Genomic DNA, 27,158 nt, shown 5'->3' on the forward strand with positions numbered 1-27,158 from the left:
ATCCCAAACAAACAAACAGCAAAAGAAAACATCCCAAAATCTAAAACAAAAAAATGAAAATTGTTTTTAAAAATAAAAGAAATTATTAAGTTTAAACGTTATAAAAATGTTTTATTGATCATTATCACTATACATTTCACTTTAAAGTTAATTTTTAATTTAATTTTACTTTTTTAATGGATGCATCATCTGAAAAGATAGAAAAAAGTTTGTATTAGTAAAATGAATATGTACTATTTGGTTTAAAAAATTGAAATAGCTAGAAGGTTAAATTATCTTTTACCCTATTGTAATCGGCAGCATTAGACTTTGGAGCTGAAAAAAAAAACAATACAAAATTGAATAAGTTGGGGAAAAATAAAAATATAAAGAATTTAGATAGGTATCTACATCATATAGAATAATTTGAGAAATGTTGATAATATTAAGTTAAAACAAATTTTAAATATTTAGAGAAATAAAATAAAATTCAACACTTACCTACTAAATACTATGTTTTGCTTTAGTTTGCAATGACAATTTCAAGTGTACAGGATTAGTTGAGAGTCGCCTTTAATATGGTTTTTATTTTGTGTTGATTTTTTCCCCTTTGCCGGTCCAAAGTTGAAGATTACGTATGTGCCTCCTTATTTCACAAAAATATCAAATCACGATTTTTAATTTTAAAATACGCACCTATAAGAAAAAAAAAATTAAAATATGTTTAATATATAATACTACCTACTTATACTCTTCAAAATTGTCTACATGGTTGAAATGCTTAACACTGTTTATAATAAATATTGTGTTTTATTCACAAACTTTTATAACTTATTTCGGCAACGACCGTCCACTTTGAATATCAGATTTTAAATTAAATCCTCAAAGAAATCTTTCTGAGGCATAGATTCAGAACAACAGTTATTATTTTCTAGATTGATGAAAAAGTACATAGACTTTAAGAAAATATACTTAAAAACTCAAAACGTAAGAATTTTTTCATAAATTATAAGTATACTTTCATAATATTTAATGAATTAATTCTTAAAATTTGGAAAAATATGAATTTCGAACTTAAAAAGTATGAACAGATTCTTAAATTTTAAGAATAAGTTCTTAATACCGAATACAGGATAACGGTAAAATATTCGTTATTTTCCGATTAATGAAAAAATACATTCTTTTTAAGAAAAAATACTTAAAATTACAATATTTATGAACTTCTTACAAATGTAATTTTTAAAATAGATTTTTTCAATTTTAGAAGGGAAAAAACGTCAATTATAAAAATTATTTTAACTCATAATACAAATGAATGCAAAATAATAGTGAATTTAGTTTATAAAGGTATGTACAGATTCTAAGATTCAGCATAAAAATCTTTCCAATTGGATCTAGAAGTTTATGAATTTGTTCATAAACTTACGTATTCGTTCTTAAAAAAAATTCATAAAAATATTTTCCATAGGAAAATTTGTATGAAAACTGATTCTTAAATTTTATGAATCTTTCTTAAAACTAAACTTTTTTTTTAAGAATTTGTGCTTAAATTTAATGAATTTTTCTTAAAAATTTATGAATTTTGGTTTATGAACGAGATTCATAGTTTTTAAGAATAATACTTTTTTCAGTGTAAGAATGAAGTTAGAGACTTGAAACTTGGGGAATATTTTTTTTAGTTTATTTCCAACCATATAAGATCTTAGGAGCATACAAATTCTAATTATTTTAAAATACCGAGCACCCTGTTGTGCACCTTGCAATTCACATCATGTTAGGCCATATTTTCTAGTTACGAAAAAATAGCATAGACAATACACCAATTTGTGCCTAATCATATATTCTTTCAGAATATAACCTTACTTTATTTTTTTGTTTGTTTTATTGTGCGATAAAAAATGGGTAAAGTTGAAAAAATAGAGGAAAAAATCACTTTTTAAAGATTTATAGGATAAAAACCTACACTTAATTTGTTTAAACAATAGACTTATATGCATCATTAAAAAGGTCTAAGAACCCTCTTTCCAAAAAAATATCACATATATTGAGAATTGTAAAAAAAAATGACTGAGATATTGAAAGATTAGCTCGTAAAGTCTGTAAAAATGGTTAATGTAAATACAAAAAAAATGGAAGGTTTTAAAAATTTAACAAAAATATTTTCATGCATTATTCGACCATATAAACAGCCTAAATTATGTAACTTGTCGGGTGTATTTATTTTTTTTTTACGGTTTTTTTGTTTACTGGCTTAATTAATTCCAAAGCGTTTCAAAATAATGCACAAAAGCGTTTTAATACTTCGAGACTAAAGTAAAAGTTCACAAGACTTTTACGCTCAAAACTTTAAACGCTTTTTTCTTAACTTCTTTTCTATAACTTAGTAATCAATACTATCCTCTTGATTCTAGAAGCATCCAGAAATACGTTGGATTTTTCTATGGGTACATTAAAATTTTGTGATTCGACAAATAAATTTATAGGTACGTACTTCTGAGTTTGAGTGCGTCTACTTTAAAACGTGATTTTACGGTGCCAGGCTTTTGAACTGATTTTTAGAACGCATAAGGCTATAACCTATAAAACTGCATTACTCAGATTTTATGGTTATGTCTAAAATGGTCGGTGTAAAATAAAGTTGAAAAAAAAAAAATAAACCAGGAGAATTTATTTCGTATGAAATCGAACAAATTTTAGCTCCAACGGATACCTCGGTAGGGCCGATTACCCCTTTAAGATGTTGTTAAGAATTTTAAGGGATAATTTCATGAAAAAGTGGACAAAGTATGCACGATTTTTTAATTTTTTCAAAAGCAAACCGACATTTTCTAGCAACAACTCTTAATGCAAGTTGCAAGTAATGATAGAATTGACACCGGGAAAAATTTTCGCTATGAATAAGAATTGGCGCCACAATCACCTTACAGGTTACAGGATTATTCAATAGACAAAAAAAAAACCCTGACATGGACTTTTTAGTTACTAAGGATTTTGTTTTTATTAACACTGACGTCACTGACGACAAAAAAGATGAAGTTGTTGCTTGATTATTGAATGCAAATGATATTTAATATATTTGGGTGTGTTGGCACCTAGGTCTAAGTTATTATTCACATTATTTTCACGTTGCCCAAATACACTCTGGCGTATACGTAATTTTTTTTTTTTTTTTAATTACTTGTGAAAGATTGGAGGAATGTTATTATATGTATTCCCCGTTAGCAAGACATTTTCTATTTGTTCCCCTAAATAAAATAAGTTAATATTCTAAATACAGAAAAATTCTTAAAACTAACAGCCTTACAACCTTATTGCTATTTACAACTATCAATTGATAGTTGATAAAAATTTAATTTCGATATCTTATTACTTAATTAAAAAAGTTTTGAAAGCAGAGAATGGTCCTAACCGTTACCAGTTTTCCTATAAATAAGGTTTAATAATCCCAAATTTCAGTATTTATCAACTATCGATCGTTAGTTGTAAATCACTATACGGGTGTAAGTGTCCGATTAATGTAACGTGAGCAACTAACAGAATTTGTTGTTTTCTAAGCAAATGCTAAAAAATATTAACTCAATTATAAAAGTAAGTTAGTACATTCAGGAGCAGTAAATATTTTCAATAAAATTCACAATTATTGCATTGGAAACTTTTCTGAATTGAATACATATGAGTGTGGAAGGGTTAAAGTTCATTTTTCAACGTGATAAACTGGAAACAAGCGTCAATATGTCCTCTTCGCTACTTTGGAATGGCCGTGAAGTAAAGTGTTTATCTTCTTATATTTTTGCATTAGGTCTGGTACAAAAACCTTCTTCATTGCTGAGCCTTAAAAATCTTATATGTATCAAAATAAAACAAAGTGAAGTAAAGTGTTTATCTTCTTCCAAGGTTGTTTTTTTTTAATATCTTCTTTAGAACTCCCATATTACAGTTTCGAGGTATTGCAATTCTCTCAAAAACGGCTTCAAAGTTTTGACAAAATTTGTATACCTACGTATACGGCATGTTGTTAGTCAAACCAAATTGAGTTTTTAGATTTTATCAGCAGGTGGCCATGGCACAGTGGAGTGTATATTTGACTGCAGTGCCGGCATCGTGGGTTCGAGCTTAAGGGTTATCTCAGCAGAAGCGACCTGGGCGATAACATGAGACAATTTTCTATTATGTTTCCTCCTAATAGAGTTAGACTACTTTTGTTAAAACTTTATAAAACTAATTCAAATTTTACATTTTGGATGGTTAACTAGTAACATACCTTAAACTACAAGAGAAAGTACGACCGCTACTTGCGACCCAGGTGTGCATTTAATTTTTTTTTACATTCTTGTGTTTTGAAATTAAATGCGGTCTTCAGTAAAAATGTGAAAATTCATTAATTTTCTGCCAAAAATTTCACAGCCCAACAATGAGGGGTTGTAGCTCGAAACTTATCGGTATGTGTGTTCATAAACGAATTCGAAAATTTTTGAACATGTTTAAGAAAAGTTTCTTAGATTTTAAGAAAAATTTCTTAGATTTTAAGAAAAGTTTCTTAGATTTTAAGAAAAGATTCTTAGATTTTAAGAAAAGTTTCTTAGATTTTTAGAAAATTTTCTTAGATTTTAAGAAAAGTTTCTTAGATTTTAAGAAAAGTTTCTTAGATTTTAAGAAAAGTTTCTTACATTTTAAGACTATTTCTTAAATTTTATGATTTTTTTCATAAATTTCGTAAAAGTTTAAATGAAATGTTGCCTCAATTTTATGAAAAAAATCGTAAAAACTATGAATTTTTCTTAAAGTTGTATGATTGTTTTCATAAAATATAATACGCTTTTCATTAGAGGCATGCATTTATTTATATAAATGCATATAATACATTACCATTTCCATTCCAAGCCTTTAATTTGTTCCTAGAAAAAATTGTATCCCAAACAAACAAACAGCAAAAGAAAACATCCCAAAATCTAAAACAAAAAAATGAAAATTGTTTTTAAAAATAAAAGAAATTATTAAGTTTAAACGTTATAAAAATGTTTTATTGATCATTATCACTATACATTTCACTTTAAAGTTAATTTTTAATTTAATTTTACTTTTTTAATGGATGCATCATCTGAAAAGATAGAAAAAAGTTTGTATTAGTAAAATGAATATGTACTATTTGGTTTAAAAAATTGAAATAGCTAGAAGGTTAAATTATCTTTTACCCTATTGTAATCGGCAGCATTAGACTTTGGAGCTGAAAAAAAAAACAATACAAAATTGAATAAGTTGGGGAAAAATAAAAATATAAAGAATTTAGATAGGTATCTACATCATATAGAATAATTTGAGAAATGTTGATAATATTAAGTTAAAACAAATTTTAAATATTTAGAGAAATAAAATAAAATTCAACACTTACCTACTAAATACTATGTTTTGCTTTAGTTTGCAATGACAATTTCAAGTGTACAGGATTAGTTGAGAGTCGCCTTTAATATGGTTTTTATTTTGTGTTGATTTTTTCCCCTTTGCCGGTCCAAAGTTGAAGATTACGTATGTGCCTCCTTATTTCACAAAAATATCAAATCACGATTTTTAATTTTAAAATACGCAGCTATAAGAAAAAAAAAATTAAAATATGTTTAATATATAATACTACCTACTTATACTCTTCAAAATTGTCTACATGGTTGAAATGCTTAACACTGTTTATAATAAATATTGTGTTTTATTCACAAACTTTTATAACTTATTTCGGCAACGACCGTCCACTTTGAATATCAGATTTTAAATTAAATCCTCAAAGAAATCTTTCTGAGGCATAGATTCAGAACAACAGTTATTATTTTCTAGATTGATGAAAAAGTACATAGACTTTAAGAAAATATACTTAAAAACTCAAAACGTAAGAATTTTTTCATAAATTATAAGTATACTTTCATAATATTTAATGAATTAATTCTTAAAATTTGGAAAAATATGAATTTCGAACTTAAAAAGTATGAACAGATTCTTAAATTTTAAGAATAAGTTCTTAATACCGAATACAGGATAACGGTAAAATATTCGTTATTTTTCGATTAATGAAAAAATACATTCTTTTTAAGAAAAAATACTTAAAATTACAATATTTATGAACTTCTTACAAATGTAATTTTTAAAATAGATTTTTTCAATTTTAGAAGGGAAAAAACGTCAATTATAAAAATTATTTTAACTCATAATACAAATGAATGCAAAATAATAGTGAATTTAGTTTATAAAGGTATGTACAGATTCTAAGATTCAGCATAAAAATCTTTCCAATTGGATCTAGAAGTTTATGAATTTGTTCATAAACTTACGTATTCGTTCTTAAAAAAAATTCATAAAAATATTTTCCATAGGAAAATTTGTATGAAAACTGATTCTTAAATTTTATGAATCTTTCTTAAAACTAAACTTTTTTTTTAAGAATTTGTGCTTAAATTTAATGAATTTTTCTTAAAAATTTATGAATTTTGGTTTATGAACGAGATTCATAGTTTTTAAGAATAATACTTTTTTCAGTGTAAGAATGAAGTTAGAGACTTGAAACTTGGGGAATATTTTTTTTAGTTTATTTCCAACCATATAAGATCTTAGGAGCATACAAATTCTAATTATTTTAAAATACCGAGCACCCTGTTGTGCACCTTGCAATTCACATCATGTTAGGCCATATTTTCTAGTTACGAAAAAATAGCATAGACAATACACCAATTTGTGCCTAATCATATATTCTTTCAGAATATAACCTTACTTTATTTTTTTGTTTGTTTTATTGTGCGATAAAAAATGGGTAAAGTTGAAAAAATAGAGGAAAAAATCACTTTTTAAAGATTTATAGGATAAAAACCTACACTTAATTTGTTTAAACAATAGACTTATATGCATCATTAAAAAGGTCTAAGAACCCTCTTTCCAAAAAAATATCACATATATTGAGAATTGTAAAAAAAAATGACTGAGATATTGAAAGATTAGCTCGTAAAGTCTGTAAAAATGGTTAATGTAAATACAAAAAAAATGGAAGGTTTTAAAAATTTAACAAAAATATTTTCATGCATTATTCGACCATATAAACAGCCTAAATTATGTAACTTGTCGGGTGTATTTATTTTTTTTTTACGGTTTTTTTGTTTACTGGCTTAATTAATTCCAAAGCGTTTCAAAATAATGCACAAAAGCGTTTTAATACTTCGAGACTAAAGTAAAAGTTCACAAGACTTTTACGCTCAAAACTTTAAACGCTTTTTTCTTAACTTCTTTTCTATAACTTAGTAATCAATACTATCCTCTTGATTCTAGAAGCATCCAGAAATACGTTGGATTTTTCTATGGGTACATTAAAATTTTGTGATTCGACAAATAAATTTATAGGTACGTACTTCTGAGTTTGAGTGCGTCTACTTTAAAACGTGATTTTACGGTGCCAGGCTTTTGAACTGATTTTTAGAACGCATAAGGCTATAACCTATAAAACTGCATTACTCAGATTTTATGGTTATGTCTAAAATGGTCGGTGTAAAATAAAGTTGAAAAAAAAAAAATAAACCAGGAGAATTTATTTCGTATGAAATCGAACAAATTTTAGCTCCAACGGATACCTCGGTAGGGCCGATTACCCCTTTAAGATGTTGTTAAGAATTTTAAGGGATAATTTCATGAAAAAGTGGACAAAGTATGCACGATTTTTTAATTTTTTCAAAAGCAAACCGACATTTTCTAGCAACAACTCTTAATGCAAGTTGCAAGTAATGATAGAATTGACACCGGGAAAAATTTTCGCTATGAATAAGAATTGGCGCCACAATCACCTTACAGGTTACAGGATTATTCAATAGACAAAAAAAAAACCCTGACATGGACTTTTTAGTTACTAAGGATTTTGTTTTTATTAACACTGACGTCACTGACGACAAAAAAGATGAAGTTGTTGCTTGATTATTGAATGCAAATGATATTTAATATATTTGGGTGTGTTGGCACCTAGGTCTAAGTTATTATTCACATTATTTTCACGTTGCCCAAATACACTCTGGCGTATACGTAATTTTTTTTTTTTTTTTAATTACTTGTGAAAGATTGGAGGAATGTTATTATATGTATTCCCCGTTAGCAAGACATTTTCTATTTGTTCCCCTAAATAAAATAAGTTAATATTCTAAATACAGAAAAATTCTTAAAACTAACAGCCTTACAACCTTATTGCTATTTACAACTATCAATTGATAGTTGATAAAAATTTAATTTCGATATCTTATTACTTAATTAAAAAAGTTTTGAAAGCAGAGAATGGTCCTAACCGTTACCAGTTTTCCTATAAATAAGGTTTAATAATCCCAAATTTCAGTATTTATCAACTATCGATCGTTAGTTGTAAATCACTATACGGGTGTAAGTGTCCGATTAATGTAACGTGAGCAACTAACAGAATTTGTTGTTTTCTAAGCAAATGCTAAAAAATATTAACTCAATTATAAAAGTAAGTTAGTACATTCAGGAGCAGTAAATATTTTCAATAAAATTCACAATTATTGCATTGGAAACTTTTCTGAATTGAATACATATGAGTGTGGAAGGGTTAAAGTTCATTTTTCAACGTGATAAACTGGAAACAAGCGTCAATATGTCCTCTTCGCTACTTTGGAATGGCCGTGAAGTAAAGTGTTTATCTTCTTATATTTTTGCATTAGGTCTGGTACAAAAACCTTCTTCATTGCTGAGCCTTAAAAATCTTATATGTATCAAAATAAAACAAAGTGAAGTAAAGTGTTTATCTTCTTATATTTTTGCATTAGGTCTGGTACAAAAACCTTCTTCATTGCTGAGCCTTAAAAATCTTATATGTATCAAAATAAAACAAAGTGAAGTAAAGTGTTTATCTTCTTATATTTTTGCATTAGGTCTGGTACAAAAACCTTCTTCATTGCTGAGCCTTAAAAATCTTATATGTATCAAAATAAAACAAAGTTTTCTTACTTTCATAGTAGTATAATTTATTTTTTTTTTTCTAATTTTTTTGTTTCAATATTTTATATAATAATATATATCAATATCAATAAGTTTTGTATTACTATTTTTTGTTTTTTTTTTTTTTCTTCTTTTTAATTTTATTTTTTGTTTTCCCATTAAAAATGTCTGACTTGTTTAGTTCTAAAAAAAACTATTTTATTTTTTTTTTTTTTTATTTTACTTATCCATGCAATTAATGTGTCTTTTATGATTTTATGACTTTCTTCTTTTTTGTTTTTGTTTTCATTAATGAGCTTATTTGTGTTAAAGTTTAGTTAGTAATTAATCATCTTTGATTAGTATAATGTAACTATGTACCTAATACAAAAATTCTTAATTAATTATTTTTATTTATTAATTATTAATTAACCACATTCAAAATTATTTTAAACAAAAAAACTAAACATAAAGTGACACAAAATTTGAAACATAACAAGGATATAAAATAGCTTTTCTCTTTTTTTTTTAATTAATTTTCTCCATTTTTGCTATTACATTAACTTTTTTTATTTAAACTTAGTTTTTAATATCAGTTTGTTTTTTTTTTGTTTTATTTTAGTTTTATTATTAACTTTTGTATTACATCGTAATGATCAAAAAGGGACGGTGAAAATTACAATAAAATCGAATAATCCAAGAATTCATATTTCTGTTTTTATTTATTATAATATACTTGTAGTTAATACATTTGTTATAGTTAATATTTTTTGTTGTTTGTTCTTCAAAAATTCGTTAATTTTTTTTAAGATGGTTCCATTTCGTTTTTTGTCAAATTTCACTTGCATTGAAGTGTTTCTGCATTTGTCAGATATTTATGTATATTTTCTTTTTTTCTTTTTGAATAATATTTTTTTATAAATTAATTATTCTACTTACATTAACATGAATTTGTTATATAAGAGTTGTTGTTCTTGTTTTTTTTTTTTTTTTCTTGGTTCTTAAACGGTGTACGTCTTTGTGGTGAATTTATTTATTTGTTTGTTAATGAATCTGTGTCCTTTTTTGTAAGTTTCAATAAATTCAATTGAATGGCTCGGTATAGATTGTGTTTTTAACTTTTATTTTTTTTTTATTTTTCTTATACTTAACCAACTTATTTATAAACTTTGTTTTTTAAAAATTTATTGCGACGGTTATTTTATTTTTCCTCTTTTTAAAAGTTCGATATTTTTTTTTTTTGTTTAACATATAAATACAACAATCAAAGGGGAATTCAGGTAGAAATGTAGAGAAAAATAATAAATATGTATAATTTTAGGAACATAAAATATTGGATATTTAATCTGGAATGGGCTTAAAAACTTTTTAAGGACATTTAATGTTTGCAAATAATAAAGTTTATTTTATTTTTTTTTAATTTCGCTAAGTTATTATGGATAGAAGGTAATTTTGTAACTTTTATTTGAGTAAATTCTATTTATTTTTTTATCCAACATACAAACTTTGATCTAAATTTTCGGATATTATTTATATTTTTAGTATGATACCAATATGTATTTTAAAATTGTTTACGGATATGAAAATGTTCTACTTTTAAATTTACTTAACTCCAGCTACTGGGCGTTTGTAACGCGTAACAGATTAGTTTTGATTCAAATTTTTCTAGGTGGTTATTTTATGTTGAAGTTTAAGCTAATATATTTTTATTATTTTATTAAGTTTGTAGGATTTCGATGTAGGAATTTATTTGTAAAATATTTGTAGGTAGCAGCAAAAAAAACTATAAGTTTCGCTAAGTTGCATTGTTATTTTTAATTAGCATTTTGAAACTGCGTCTGAATTTCTCACATGAAAACTCTGATTCTTGTTATTCTCTGCTTAATATATCACATAGAAAATATTAATTGCTTCTAAAATTTGATCCGATATATTTAATTTCCCACTCGTACTTTTTCCAGAAACAAATAGGTCAATTTATTGGGCAGTCAATTTCCACATCACAGTGTGTTTAATGTGGGTATCATATTCACGTTCACAATATTTTTAAAAGAGGAAATATTCGCACAACCTACTTGCGATTGCGACTGAAAATACTGTTTTCACCTAAATTTTCTAAAACTTAGTCCATAACTTCCCTATCAGCTAAAATGCTTAGCTAAATTCACAGAATTTGAAAATTTAATTTGGTTTAAATTCGCACTTAGCCCCATAGTGAGTTTCATGTACACCAGGATTCACCCGGACAAATTTCATTTCGCTTTTGTTCTATTTAAATCCCAGCAAAAAGTTGTTCATTATTTAGAATTATTTTTCCGGTGAATATGACAGCTCCTTTATTTCACTTAAATTTCGGTGAAACAATTCCACTAAAAATTAAAATTTCATTAGATTGAAATTTGTAAAACCAATACGTGAAATGTTTTCTGCATGAAACTCATAAATAGGTCTGTTTTCACTTCACCAGAAAATATTTCATTTCATGTAAGTAATATGAATATTGGTAATTCTAGTTTTAATGCCGCCTTCAAATTAAAAGCCAACATTTCCTTCTACTAGAAAAACAACTATCATATTGTCCCAAAAAATACTTTTCGAAATGCTTACGAAAAACCAAACCAATATACACTTATTGGACGTTACATGTTATTTAACTCCATTTAACTCCGAGGTTAAATTCATTTCAACAAGGAATAAAATACAATAATTATGTATATCATTCATTTCGGGAAGAAATTCCATTCCTAGCGCAAATATTGTTAACCATCTTAACATAACTTTTACTTAAGTATTATGTTGTAATGAAAATGTTTATACAGCTCACACTGAGTTCCATAACCAGCTCAAGAATTTTCGGAAAACGTATGAATGAGTACGTTAAAACACTCGCCAGTCGCGTTGAGATTTTCTTATTTCGTTTTCAGAAGTTTTCTATTACTGTTTTACTACCACAAAAAAGGCCGAGAGATATACATAACTCTTCTCAGTGCAGAAATTCTCTTCCCGATTTCATGTCAGAATTCCATCAAAAGTACCTATATAAATATAAATACTCAAAAGTCCAAAATCAAATAATTTTTATTTGATTATTCGCCAAGACAGATGTTATACTTCGAGTTACATCCAGCATTTTCAGAAACACAGAATAAGTCACTTAAAATAATTAACACCATATTACACTTCAAGCCTTTTAAAAACACGATGAACTTAGCCAGTTCCCGCCGTGACGGAAATCAATTAACCGATTCAGAAATTTTAAGGACTAAAAAGTTAGTAATTGATTAGATGTAGGTACCAATGTCAACTTTCAGAGAATATTGAAACTAACTAATAAGCCGACATTATTTTCGAACGGATATTTAGTAAGTATGTAAAACCAGTTAAGGAGATTTTTCCTTGCTACCTTTCCAGTTAGGAAATAATAAAATATAAACATCTTGTTTCTGGATGAGAACCCAATTCAGATGGTTCAGGATTTATTATATCATCTTTTCTTATAAGTTTCTCTAATACAAAAGTAAAAAGCCAATAAATACATTACAACTTTAAGCCTGTTTCAAGTTTCAACTGGACCAAAGGAGATAATTACCCATACAAATTTCAAATTTGAAACATGTTTATGTCTAGCTCATTTGCATGAGTAGTAGCAATTTGCTACCTGAAAACAATATTCTCCAACTCTAAAGTCGAATGGAAATCAGAACAACCTTTTTCAATCCGTACGGATTCAATTTTCGCTTCCGTTTTTAAGATCGGACGAACATTAGAACAACCGTGTATCTTAAAATTCATAAAATTTTTTCCCTTTCCACATTAGTTTCTTTAATAGAAGCAATTTTCCCTCTTTTTACTTGAAGTCGGCCTACTATAACTTTTCGAAACAACATATCGTGGGCACAACGCCAAAACCGCGAATCTGCATTTTTGGACATTTTGACTTTAATGTGTCAGTTTACTTGTTATCTATTCACTGCGTCAATCCCAATCCTGCATCTGTTGCCTAGAAGCTTAAATATCATTTTTTGTTGCACGAGTTTCCATAAGATTGCATGTGTTTCCAAAACTTTGAAGCCGTTTTTCTCAAAACTACAATTTTGCAGATTCGTGGTTTTGGCTTAGTGCCCACGATATATGCATACGGTAATAGTGCACTTATATTGTAGAAAAAAATTCAGATATAATGAAAAGGACCCTGTTGGCTTAAATTAGATATTTTTAGAGCTTCGCGTAATTAAAACAAAATCATTTGTACTGGATCTCATACATTTCATACTTAGTGTTTTGCCTCCCCTTAAAAATCGACTTTTCTGGGTTAAAAGGTAAGGTATTCGATCTATAACGACTCTCTCTCTCTTATATAATTGAATAGCTTGAACCACAATTTTCATGTGAGTCTATACTTTCCAAACTTTTTGTTTAAATTTGCAGCTCATAAAACTTTTTCTAAATTATGCTAAACTTCTAGAATAAACTCGTAGTTATTTACTTTTTTTGTAACTTTTAATATTTCAGATTTTATTTAATTTACAAAATTTAATATTTCCCATTCCAGTTGTTCAATATTATTTAATTTAATAAACAAAATTGGATAAAAACAAAAAACTTATTATAAACACAAGAAAATATATTTTTTTTTACTCTTTAAAGGTTTAGGTAATATTAAAATGTTAGAATTCCAAAGATTTTAATATGATATTTTGTATATAAAGTTTAGATTTCTTTTTTGTTTTCTTTAAATATATAATTAAATACATATTTATTGTTTTATTTTTTAAATATATTTTTAATTTTTTTATTTTAGTTTTTATATGAAAAATCACAACAATAAACAAATAGATTTGTGTCGTTTGTGTGTGTGGAAGGACATATTGATGGAAATAAAAAATTATATTTCTCAAATATAATATTTTTTTTTTCATTAAAGGTAATAGGTAAAATTTGTTATAATAGATAGAGTTTTGTAAAAAAAAAAATAAATTGCAAAGCCACAAAGAAAGATAAACAAAAAAAAAAAACAATAAAATTCACTTTTAATGATGGACGATTTATTTAGTTGTTTTATTTTATAATTTTTAACTTTTTTTTTGTTTGTTATTTATAAAATTGTTATTTTTTATAATTAAATGTATTTTATTAGCTTAATTTCAGATTATTTATTTATTTATTAACTAGAGTTGGTTGTGTTTTTCTTTAGTTTTTAATAAATACCTATTACGTTTTTGTCTTAGAGACTATAAAATATTTTTTGCTGCCTTAAATTTTCTTTAGCTGCAATTTTTGCTTTTGTTGTTTTTTCTATTGTTGAACAAATATTGACAATGTTCTTCATTTTTTTTTTTTTTTCTTCAAAATTTTATAAAAACCAAAAAAATTACATAATTACATGATGATAATAAAAATAGTTGAATATATGTTTACTGAATTTCTGTTTTTTGCGTACAGCTTATTTTTTTTCTTAAAAAAAAAAACACCAATAGAACAAAATTAAATCTTTTTTTTCTTCTTTTCATATAAAAAATTAATAATAAACAAATTAATAAAACATAAACATTTTTTTCTTTTTTCCTAATCTTAAATTGAAATACTAAGTAACGTACCGTTTATACTGATCATAATAATATTAATAATAAAAACTTTAACCATTTTTAGTGCACTAAAGTGGAGAGAATAACAAAGTAAAGGTACTTGATTGCGTTCCATTTTACATAAATAATAGTGCCACATTTTTGTTTTTTATTTCATTCATTGTGTTTGTTTTGTTTGAATGGAAAAATAAATTGGACGTTGTGGCATAATTAGGAACGAATTCGCAATCTCTCCAAACTAGCTTGACTTCATTTTTGTAGAAATATTTTAGTAAATAACGATGTATGTATTGTATGTATAAGTTTTTTTTTTTGTTTGTTGTTTGCTTGTAAGGAAGTATAAATAAAATTAACAAACATTTTATAACTTAAGTAAAGTATAAACTAAGGCTAAAAGTTTACGCTGCACGCTGATTTTATGTTAGAAGGGATTCTGATTATTTGCTGAAGGATTTCGTGGTGATGGTCGGGAAAATGATGATTTTCCACTAGCACCGCGAGGTGTCAGCATTGGTCGGCGAACATGTCGCATTTCACTGTAAATAAATGAACAAATTTTAATTATTAGAGAAATTTTTTAAGAACTTACAATAATTGTATAAGGATAACATTTATGTATGCCAGCAGAAGGAAATTTTGTGTTATTCAAAAAAAAAGGACTCTTTCGCCTAAGCATATTACGGATACATACATTTTTACAACACATTCTTTACACAAAGCTGCCTTAAGATAAACTAAGATTATTTTAATAAAAATGGCGGTATTTTTTAATATTACTAACTTGTTGTTTTAACATTGTATGTGAGGAATGTGAGGACCATATTACTTAACATTTGCTATAGTATTGATGTGTTTTTATGTCTGTGAAATAGGCAGCGATCGCAGTTATCAAAAATATTGATTCCACCGTTGATTTTTTTATTTGAAGATGAGCTGGACGAATAAATAAATTCACTTAAAATTGCTTCCATTTGAACTCAAAACAATTTTAAAAACTTGTCAAAGAATGGATATCAACAATGGTGCAGAGTGGTGTTAGTAAAATAGGGGTAAACTGTCGAAAAATTCAGATCCGGAAAATTGATTAAAGATCGAAAAATAAATCAATTTTTTGGCCAAACGAAGGCAAAAATTGAAAAAATCAGTTTTTTGACAGATCTAAATAAAAAAATAAATTGATTTTTGTACCAAACGAAAACCCCATAAGTACGTACAGATGAACGCACAGTCAAACAGGATGGCATCACGAAATCCACTTTTTCCATAATTGTTATGTTGGTTTTGATAAAAACAAAAATTAAAACAACTTTAATACGATGCACAAATGCACATATGAGCTAAATGCATAATTTTAAAAATTATTTCACAAACGTGGAGTGTTTACAATAATTTGATATTTATTTCCAAAAACTTTTTTATGGCAAAACCATAACCCATTTTGAATTTAAATTTATAAAAACTGGCGAAGATATTTATTGATTTTCCTACAAAAAACCTGAATGGCCCCATTCACCGAATAATAGGAACAATGAACTATCGGAAATATATTGACATCTTCTCTGATGTGATGCTACTAGGCTTGTGTAGTTCGCGAACGAACTAGTTCATCTTGGTGAACTAATGAACTTAGTTCACTTACTTAGTTCAATTTAGTTCGTAAATAGCGAAAAAGATTTGTTTCAACAAACTAAACAGCAACCTAGAGCAGTCGTAATATGACATTACAAAACAGCTTGCGCTCACCTTACATTATCATTTTTTTTTATATATTTTTTGGGTGAAAGGAAGTCATATCTGTATAGGGAATTTTCAAATTTGGTCCTTGTCTCCTTGTCTTATACGCCGACAGCGCTCTTTTAACCCGACAGACGTTTAAAGAATAGGGTTCCAGTAACAAAAGTGCATATGAAATTGCATCCAATTCTTTCTGGAGCGAAATCAGTTCTTCTCCTAAACCTCAAGATTTTGATGTAAAACAAAAGGCACAAGGTCGCTTGTGCCAGTATCAGCGTTTCTTCTTCAAGCACCACTTATTCTTATTTCTGAGCAAGAACAAAAAACAATGACATTACTATGATTTCGATTTAATGAAAGCAAAACGTACTTCTTCTAGACTTTCGTCAGGAACCAGAAAGCTCGACCAGTATATGAACGAAATTAAGAATTTTCATAGAAAATAAAATATGTACATATCTGTTATTTTTAGGTTGTATTTGTTTTATTATGTAGAATGCGTCAATTTTACATAAATTTGGATACAGTTTCTACAAACTAATTTTGTTTTTTAATTCTAACAAAAACGGAGTGATTAAAATAAATTGAACTTAAATGAACTAGTTCAGTAGCGTGATTTGAACTAAAGTGATCGATCACTCAAATGAACTAAAGTGCCCAACTCTAGATGCTACCATAAGCAGAATGGAATATGTCGTTGAAATGGACACTCCAACAAAACAACGACCCGAAACAAACTATGTTTTATTTGTAAAGTTCCTTATTTTAGTTTTTTTTTTGAAAAAAGTTTTGTTTTTACTTTATATGTTATCTTATAAGCAAAGTAATAAAAAGCATACAAGCAATAAATTGGCTAATCTATTTATACTTATCTACGAATATAAATAACTTTATTTTTTTAAATAACGAACTCCTAATTTTTTTGAGCACAGATGTACCTAAAAAAATGCACAAGTTTAAATGAATAATATACTCAATTCAAATATGTGTGTAGATTTGGTATTCAACAATCCAACCAAACTGTTTTTATATTATTTTCCCCAAATTTATTTTTTTTTAATTTCTACCAAGATTTCATAGATGGCCTCTGTGAGCGATGTTTTGAACCAATGCAAATTTCGGTTTGAACCAGCCGGTCGCAAGCTGTTTGCCAATGTTTGAATAGTTCTCCTAACATTAAATACTGACTTCATTAATTGCGTCGTTATATGTACATATATGAAAGTGATCATATAAGTCACATTTTACATTCTTTCAGAAAATATCAATTTTTTTCAATTAAAACCAAAAATTTAACGTAATTTTTTCTGAATTGAAACTTAAATAATTTATATTGAACATAAAATCTTATTCTCTACTTTTTCCTCTGCGTAAACTATCACATACAAATTTATCTTGAACTTAATTGCTCAAGTTTCGATTCTGCATACGGCTCAAACACATCTATGTTTAATAGCTGAAACACTCTCTATATTAAGACCTTAATAATATTCAGTTATTCTGTGCTTGAGATTTCTCTCTTACGTATCAATCGAATGATTTATTTACTTTAATTGCATTATCGAAAAGTCTAAAATTTATAATTATGTACTTATGCTAGTCATTTTTATGTTCAAGAAATATAAGACACTCGAATTAAAGCTCTCAAAAAACGAAGACGTGTTTATTGTTCTCATTTGTATTTGCATGAATTATAAATTGCATGATAAAATACTTATACGATAATTCAGTAAAGGTAAATGGAGTGTTTCTAGTCTAATGAAGTTTTGAATGAAATTTCGTTTTTGGACAGTGAGACTTCCAGTGACACGATACACAACATCCACACGGCTATTTTGTACCGTATTTATTTCAAACTACGAGTATAGCGAATTATACCATGTTGGAAGTCAGAATTGTATGACCTTTATAAAAAAAATTTTGTGTGATATCTACAAAGCTAGTCTAACATGTATTTTGGAAAGGTATCGTTACATTTGAAAAAGGAATCCGTCAAATTCTGAATTCTGATCAAAAAATTTCAATTTATTTTATTAGTCATTACATCAATCAAATCAATAAAAAGTATAGAAGCATTCAGAATAATAATGGTTGAAGTTCCTTTGAAATTTGTACATTATACACATTACACAACTCTATAAGATCTGTTTTAGAAACTTAAAGAACTTTTGAAAAAAAACATCAGTTTTTATAGACCGATTACTTTTTGTCCTGGTTGAACAGTCGCAATTTCTAAACGAACTTCACCCTCTGACATTAGGGATTTAAAATTTAAAATATTTACATATTAGTAATAAATGGTTTTTGTTTCTAATTTCGCTACACACTGATTATTTTTTTTTACATTCATCATATTTTCAATTGAAGCAGGGATGTTTATCTTACATAGAAAGCTAAAACCTATAGTTACACAAAAAAAAATCAGATTACTATGGTTTGAAAAAGTTAGTTACGCATATTTACTGCTGGGATCTTATTGCTTTGCATTTTCTCAGGTTAGTACATGCGCATGCACATCGATTGAGAAAATTAATTCTTACCAATAAATTTGTTTAATTTTTTTTGTAAGGGAATATCGACTCATGATTATTAAATTAAATCCAAAAACGAAAATTAAATTTCAAAAATAAATCTCATTCTCGGGCTTATTTTTGTGTGTGTTGCTCTTCTAAATCACTTTCTCTCACAAAATCAAAAACTTTTACTACTCTGATCTATTAAAGTTCGTTTGCTAACGACGATAATTAACCCACCGATCCATTTCCATCTCCTCCAAACGTTGTGTCAGCGTTAATTTTTGTTGCACAGCGAGTCTTAATAACTGATTGAGGGTCTTCTTTTCCTCTTCAGCAGCTTCCAATTGACGATTCAAATCATCGACTTGTGTAACATATTCTTCACAACGAGCTGCAAACATTGCTCGAAGACCTAAACAAATTAATAAAAAATAAATAAATGGCAGTAAATAGTCGTTAAATAGAAAAATATGGCATTTAATATAAATATTTACTTGAGAATGTAGCTGCATCTTCTTTAAGAATCTTCAGTTCATTCCTCAATTTAGACATTGTATCACTCACAACTAACTTCTCATTCTCATACTTTGACTTAAGATTGGTGAGTGCAACTTCGGCAGTTTGCTTATTGGACTTGAGTACTGTGCGCAGGGTTGCGATTTGTTCGCGCTTCGTTGACAACAGGCTCTTGAGCTTAATAATTTGCTCTTGCAGCTCTTCGATTTCTTCGCGATTGAATTTGTCTAAACAGGAAGCAAAGGTGTCAATAGGATATCAATAAGAGAAAATCCATTTGGTGGTGGCTTACCCTCACTGACATCGCCTCTAACTTTGTTTTTATTAAGATCGATTGTGTGTTCCACAGCGGTCTTAAGGTATTTTATTTGATCGTTGACTGTATCAACGTATTTTTTGATTTCCACTGAATCAGCCAAGCCTTGGAGGTCTTCAACTATCTGGGATCTTGATAGGAACACGTCCGATTTGAATTGTGACTGAATGGCGGTGAGTGAATCATTCTCAAAACTAAAGGGAAAATATTAAAAAATGTTTATTGATTGTGAAAATGAGACAAAGTGGTTTAAAAAGTCGATTAAAAGCCTGAAACACTCTCCATGACGTCACGTGACTATTTGTTGCTTCCAAAGACTTCTACAGCTACGTCTAACTACTTGAAATTCACCCTAAACCTTACCTCATGTCATCATTCTTATGATCCAATAGCACACGTGTTGGCGTTTCACCATTCACAGTACAGACTAGATGATACAATTGTGCCAAATCGTCACTTAACGCCACCAATGTCGACCTAGCTGAACCCAAACTTTGTCCAGCATTCTGTGAGATGTGTGTCAAAGTTTGCACATCACTTTGCAGATCCAGTGACTTTTGTTCCGTCGATAACAGCTTGTTCTTCAAATTTGTTATCTCATTGCGCAGTGTTACCATAGCATCAGAGTAATTCAAACCCTTTTGCAACTCACTAATATCAGTCTTTAAGCCATCGATCTCCTTGGAACTGAGGGTGAACCAATTAGCATATTGCGTCAGGACATCACGCAACTTTTGATTCAAATTCAATTCATCGTTCTTGTCTTTACTGTTTTTGACCAAAGTCGTTAGTTTTGCTTCGTCCTTAGTGTCGATTTGTTTTTTCAAATGGGTTAGGGCGTCGACATGCGCTGCCAGCAATGCCAGTCGGGACATAAAGTTTTGCAATTCATTTTGACTCTTATCCAGATTTGTTTGAGCTTCGCGCAGGTTCGATGTCATGTGGGCCTTTTCGTTTTCCATTGACTCCAATTGTTTTTCCAGTTTTTTCAGCTCGTTTAGATGGATTTCTGAGAAAAGATCGACTTTTGTGCCATCGGGGGATTTCAGTTCGGTTGTTAGATCGGCTTCTAGACGTTTTAGGGCTAAATTTTCTTCTTCTCCGTCGCTGTTTCCGCCAGCGTTTTCATCAATGGAACGGATGCTGTAGGCCAAGTTGCTTATGTGGTACATAGACTCTCGGTTGATATGTCCGTCGAGTTCTTTCTTTAAAGCATATTTTGCTTCCCTTTCACCCTGTTATACAAAAATAAAGTTAAATTTGGACTAAATGAAGGGATTGATAAAGTCAGTTACTTGTAAAGCTTCCAAGGCTTCTTCCATTTGCTTCTCCGCAATCTTTTTAAGATTAGCCAATTCATCGACTTGATTATTGAGAAGCTCCAATTCTTCAGTGAGCCTTCGGATTTCATGTTTGGCACCTTCAAATTCAACCTATGAGAAAAAAATCGTTATTATTCGAAAGGAGTTTTAGGCATTTTTTAAGAAAGACTTACTTGTGAACTCCTTAAACTGGACACTTGCTTTTGCAGCGATATGTTTTCTTCTTCCAATTCTGAATATTCAGTTAACATGCGGGTCTCACGGAATTTCAATTCTTTCAGCTCAGCTTTAAGTCTAATTTTTTCAGCTTCATTATCAGACTTATCACGACCAATGTCGGAATTTTCTTGCAACATACGATCCCGTTCATTACGCACACGCTCCAGCTCATGACGCAGCTGTTTGACTTCATTTTCCAAATCTAAAATTTGTAAATTAAGTGATGTTTCGATGGCGGCAGATTCATTTAGAAGTGTTTCTTCTTGTTCGATGCCGGTTTTTGTTGTGACTTTTTGTGACGTCTGGAATTTTGCAAGGGCCTGGAAAAGAAGAAAGAAGAAAATATATTAGAACATTGTTCATTTGGAGTATTGATGTTTGTCGTGAATTTTTAAATATAATTCAGTTTTGGAGATCTAAGTAACTAGTTATTTCACTAGAGCTCTGGTCTATTGAAATAAAAATGCAAAATAGAGACGAAGCTCATTACGATTCATATTAATTGAAGGAGTTGTACTTCGATTTTGGTTGAATGCAATATGCGAGTCATAAGAAATAAGATGAATGGTAGACGGGCGGATAGAGGATATTTATTAAGGGTTGGATAGGGTCGCGACAGGGAGCTGGAATTAAAAAATGAATTCATAGATGAGATTTAAGGATTTGGAGTTCAAACTTAATTAAAGAAATGGTTCAGAAATGGAATAATAAGGTTAGATCTAAAGACTGGTCCAAGGACACCTAGAAGAGTAAAACGAAGGAAAGGACATTGAATACTCTCGATTTGTTAGATGTTAATTAGTTAATTGATAAGATGCCCCTATTTGAGATACACATTCAACATGAAGCCGAGCAAGAGTTCTTTGCATCATTTTTCACAAAACGCGACGAACTTGATTTGACTATGTACATAAATATATACTTTGGTAATGGGTTAGTCATAAAGTGGTTGAACTGGGGAAAAGATTAAAAAATACAGCTTTACCAATTGAATATCCTTCTGAGACCCAGCGTATTTAAAAATTACACTGTATTTTTTATTTTGGTAAAGCCACTATTACTATAATTGGAACATTGGGAGAATCGGTAAAATATATTTTTAAAAGTAGTAAAAACTACAAGATGACGCAGAAATAATGGTACAGGTCCGTCAATATGGTCTAAAAAAAATTAATATCACCGACTTAAAGTATGATAAAGAATTATTACAATGTGGGTTAAAACAAAAGGAGAAAAGTGTCAACCTAGGGGAGCATCGAGGATAGGTAGGAAAGGACTGGAAATTGTATAAAACTGCCAAATGTTTTCCTTCGTCCAGATAAACTTAATTTTTAATAAGGGTGATGGAGAAAGAATTGAGGAGCAATTATTTTAGAAATATAGTGAGATATTTATCTTCTTGTTAGCGCTGTATGGGCCAATGATATTGGAAAAATTAAAAGTTGAGAAATTTGTAAATAAATTGAAATAAAACGAGTCGGTTACAAAGGATTTGTTAGTAAAAGATTGTTTGAAAAAAGTGCACACAAATTGGCTGTATTTTGAGGTTTATTTGATTTATTTTTTTAGATTATTTTTTAATAAGCACTAATTGGAACTGTTGTGAAAATGTAGGTAATCTTGATGCCATTCTTTTTAATTAATAGTACAACTTATTTGACAGAGCCTAGTATTAGGATAATAGGACACTATTAGGACAAGCGTATGTATTTGTGTAAATAACGATCTTTCAGATTTGTTTCCATTTCGAAAAAAAATGCTGATTAGTAAAAAGCACGACTACTTAAAATATATTTTTCTAAAATATCGATTATGTACAAACATAGGTTTTCCATAAAATCGACAGTGTAACATGTGGAGTAGAAATGGAAGGCATGCTGCCCCCTGCAACCTCTATGCTTGGGCTCACTCAGAAGTTTCTTTAAATCCAAAAGGAATTTTGCATATGTCTCAAGTGAAAAAAATAAATCCGTACTTTGGTTGAAAATTTTTTGGAACCAATCGACATGTTAAGTCGAAAATAGTCTACATTTTTGCAATCGACAAAAAGAGTGTCGACATTATATAAATCAAAGAAATCTTTAAAAATCAACCATTTATTAATTCGAAAATATAGGGTACAAAGTTGGGCTGCAATCTCTAGAAATATTTCTTGAATTGGGTTTAAATTCGTATTAGATAGCAAATTATACCGACAAAAACGAAAAATGACCGAAAATACTTTTTTTTACTAAAAGTAATTGGCAAGGTCAGTTATTTGTTTAGTTGGTTTCGTGTAGTTTAATAGAAAGATCTGTTAAATTTATGAAAAAGTTAACGATGGGCAATCGAAAAAGTAACGCTTTATTACAGTGTATTATGCAAATATTACACTTAGGTTCAGTTTTATAGTATGAAATCATTCAAGTTTCAAGGTTAACTAAAATTCTAATCCTGGAATGTATTTTTTTGTTTCAGTCAAGAATTAAATTAATCCTACACTCAAAATGAATACTGTGTTCACTTTTTTGTATTTCACATAGTAGGTAGTTCCAAGTTTGCTCAGATTTTACTTTTGTTCTAAGAAACTAGCCATTGCATAATACTTATCAAAGTCAGACGTTAGAAACAAGTTAATGGTTTTAATCGTTTTTGGCATTAGAGATCCTTAAAAAGGCTCATAAAGAAGCTCAGTTGGATGGTTTAGCTCTGAGATAATTTCACCAACACTGAAAAAAGCTAAAGATGTATTATTAAGCATTGAAGTATGCACTTTAACATCCATTCACCTTCACATTTGACCTGTTTTCATCTACAATAAACTAAGTCTGAGAGAAAAGCTTTTAAAAACAATTATAAAATTCAAACTGGTGAATAAGTTTTCCCATTTTGTATATTTCATAACTTTTTGTTTTGATTGTAAAAGAAACTTATTTCATAACTATAAGGCGCCTTAAGATTTCCGGACTTATTGTTACGACCATGGCCGAACAAAAAAAGGACCCTATAAAAAGAAAAATATTATTTTGCACAAGATGGTCCTTACACAATTTTGAAGAATACTTAAAAATGTCTACAAATTACAAACTTTTTTTTTTTCTACTTCTGCTCAACGTCCATTTTATGTCCCCCTTGACTTGGTTCAAAGCGCTTTGCAAAAAGCAAACATTTGTAGGTTTCTGTTGGTTGGTTGGAGAAAAGTTTTTAGTAAAATTAAAAAAAAAAAAAAAAAAGAAAAACTTAAATCACTTTCCATTTGCATAACCTCAGTGTTAAGCATCCTTGCGTTTGTACACACAATCACAGAGAGATGCATCGCACCTCAAATATACATAATAAGAAGAAATATGATAAGGAGAGGGTGTTAAGAGAGATTAGAGGAGTAGAAGGGTAAAATGAGAAGAGGAGGAGGAAGAGGATATACTAGTGGGTTAGTTGGTGATATCTAAAATGAAAAATCATAATGACAAGGATAAACACTCTCGAAATAAATTATTCATGCTTCTATAGTTTCGAATTGTGAAATAGTTCAGAGCCTATCTCCTCAACACACCAATGCTACTCAGTGCAGTGTGTGAGCACACTTTGGATAGATATAGAAAAAGCAGTCTAGCTAGAAGAGATGTGTCACACTCTCTGTTTGTCTATATATATTCCACATGAAAGGATGTGCAGTGCATTGGTTAATGAAAAACTCTATGAAAAAAAAAACAAAAAAAACTGATGAAAAAAAAAGAACTAAAAAAAATTCCGCTATTTAGGATTTCACTCGAAATCAAACATAGACGAATGTCCTTAAACTTTATTTGAATTTGAATTTCGAGTGTATAATGTATATGGTTTTGGTGTTGGTTGGCTTGGCGTGGAAATAAATGAATCCTTGAAACTATTTTCTATAAAAGCTGATATTAAACTTCAACAAAAAAAAACTGAAATGGTTGATTTTTTTTTGCTTTACAGGATTTTGGTAGGGGAGGAAGGGGCAACACATGACACAGAATACATGACTTAAATTATAATGTGGGTGGCAGTGGCAGAAATGGTGGTGAATGGAATCTCATCCACATCCACTTGTGTGTGTTCTAGGTGTAACATGATGCCGCGCCCATTTCCTATTAAGCATTCATTCACTTTGTCGAAATGGGTAAATACAATTTGGCTTAAGAGCAGCTGAGTACACTGAAAGAGAGAGAGTTACTGCAACAACATTATACCACCGCCATCATTCAAGCACTTTACAGTACCCATCAGACCGCCAGTTGGTAGTCTCGTCAGCCTAACCCTATTTATCAAGTAAACCCCCCCATTTTACCCCCTCCTCCCCTTTGTGCCAGTTAACTTTGGTACGTATAACCCTTAATGTTTATTGTGCTCCTTTGTTTTTTTTGGATTATTTCCGTTGTTGTTGTTGTTATTGTTGATGTTTTATTTGGGGCTTACATGAAATGAGATCTACATTCCACAACAAATACCCGCACTTCTCGTCAGATGGCCTTTTTTGAACACACAAATGTTTGAAGGGGGACGACGACGACGACTTGAATTAACCACCTTACCCCACTTTATCATTTCGCTTGACTATACCTTCAGTTATGCATGTAAATTGTGTAAGGGTGGTGGCCTTGGGAGCGCGCATCACACCTTTGTGGCAATTTCATATTGTGATTCTGGAGGCTCTCATGGAGCTGGCGGAAGGTCTATATTTTTTTTTCTTTATTTATTTTTTTGCGTTTGTTCCGTCGTTTTTGGCTTATTTTTTTCTTTTTTCATTCTGTTTTTATTTTTTTTTATGTGGACGCAATTTTTTTTTATGAATATTAAAATCCGTAATATTCTGCGAGTGAGACTTCTTTTATATAAAATTTTGATTGAGGTAGGTGGAGGAATTTATAGCTTTGCTTTTGCGCGTATTTTTATCTTATATTCTTTTCTGACAATCTCTGACAATAGAAAGAAAAGAAAAGAGGGTTGTAAACATTCAAATTAATTGCGAGTTGATGTTGCCCTAATTTTTTTTTTTTTTTTCTTTTTTTACATAATGCAACTATTGTGAATTTGAAATTACCTTGTTTTTTTTCTGTTCATTCTTTTTTTAATACAAAATTGAAGAAAATTGCCTTGGGATGCTATCTAATAATACAGAAATACAGAAAGAGCAAAAAGAATGAATTTTTTGTTACAAGAAAAGAATTAATTTCGTTCGGGATAGTAGGTAGAGTTGAAAAAGAAATAATAAGGTTATAAATTGTATAAGAAGTTTCTTAAGGAATTGAAAGTTGTTTTTTTTTTTAGTTTTTGCAAAGTTAGTGGAGATCCTGAAAATGAAACAAGAAAAACTAAGTTTCCCTATAATCATGGAAAAAAATGTTAAGAAAGTTGGTTTTGTTGTATAAGAAATTTACTTTTGTTTCAGAAAAAAAAGTTTTGAAGCTATTGGTTTGTATGATAATCCTCTAGGTTTTGGAATATGTAAGTCCCAAATAAATGGTTTTTGCTGAATTTCTCATATTCATATTATGTATAAAAATGCCATCAAATATGTACTTTAGATGACATAAATCTTAAGTATTTGAAAATAAAAGTTCGGGAACATTTTTTTAAAATATGTCATATTACGTCACGTGCGTTGTTATATTTCAAGACAAAACATAAAAGACAATAACAATTTTTTTTATAAAATTTGTCAACACACGAAAGATTTATGTTTAGTTATCTGTTTTAAGGTACCTTTTAAAATTTTATATTCTATTTATTTCCATTTATCTATTGAGTTGGATTTTTTTTTTAGGAATTTATTTTTCTTAACCTCAGTTTTGTCTTGAAAAAGAACTCATAAATGAACTTTATGCGGTTGTTTTTTTTTTATATGTTTGCACGATTTTTTACAAAAACTTTAATATTTTTTCAATCATCAGCAAATCGTTTTTGGATCAATATTTTTCTTTATTGAAAAAATAATGAAATTTAAATTTAAAAAAAGGAAAAACTTTAACTCTTGTTTTTTTTTACTATTTTTTTTTTTTTTTGTTAATTAAAATTAATTTTTTAC

The 27,158-nt window shown here is 28.8% G+C and overlaps 1 protein-coding gene across 4 annotated transcripts in view; it reads right to left on the minus strand.

Moving 5' to 3' along the window:
- Nucleotides 1–14,243: 14,243 nt before the first annotated feature.
- LOC129907714 (protein bicaudal D) overlaps nucleotides 14,244–27,158 on the minus strand; it is a 68,334-nt gene continuing 55,419 nt past the window's right edge. For 2 of the 4 annotated variants that reach the window (XR_008771135.1, XR_008771134.1), the window contains exons 2-8: nucleotides 21,085–21,450; nucleotides 20,885–21,022; nucleotides 19,953–20,824; nucleotides 19,566–19,783; nucleotides 19,252–19,500; nucleotides 18,782–19,169; nucleotides 14,244–15,043 (exon numbers count right to left, since the gene is read on the minus strand). Coding sequence is in view for 2 of the 4 variants with exons in the window: in XM_055984052.1 (XP_055840027.1) it covers nucleotides 14,929–15,043; nucleotides 18,995–19,169; nucleotides 19,252–19,500; nucleotides 19,566–19,783; nucleotides 19,953–20,824; nucleotides 20,885–21,022; nucleotides 21,085–21,450 (2,133 nt within the window). In the remaining 2 variants the exon portion in view is untranslated. The remainder of the gene's footprint in view (nucleotides 15,044–18,781; nucleotides 19,170–19,251; nucleotides 19,501–19,565; nucleotides 19,784–19,952; nucleotides 20,825–20,884; nucleotides 21,023–21,084; nucleotides 21,451–27,158) is intronic. The other 2 variants (XM_055984052.1, XM_055984051.1) reach the window with 1 other exon arrangement.

The sequence above is a fragment of the Episyrphus balteatus genome, chromosome 1 (genome assembly GCF_945859705.1).
Source record: "Episyrphus balteatus chromosome 1, idEpiBalt1.1, whole genome shotgun sequence".
NCBI classification, from domain to species: domain Eukaryota; kingdom Metazoa; phylum Arthropoda; class Insecta; order Diptera; family Syrphidae; genus Episyrphus; species Episyrphus balteatus.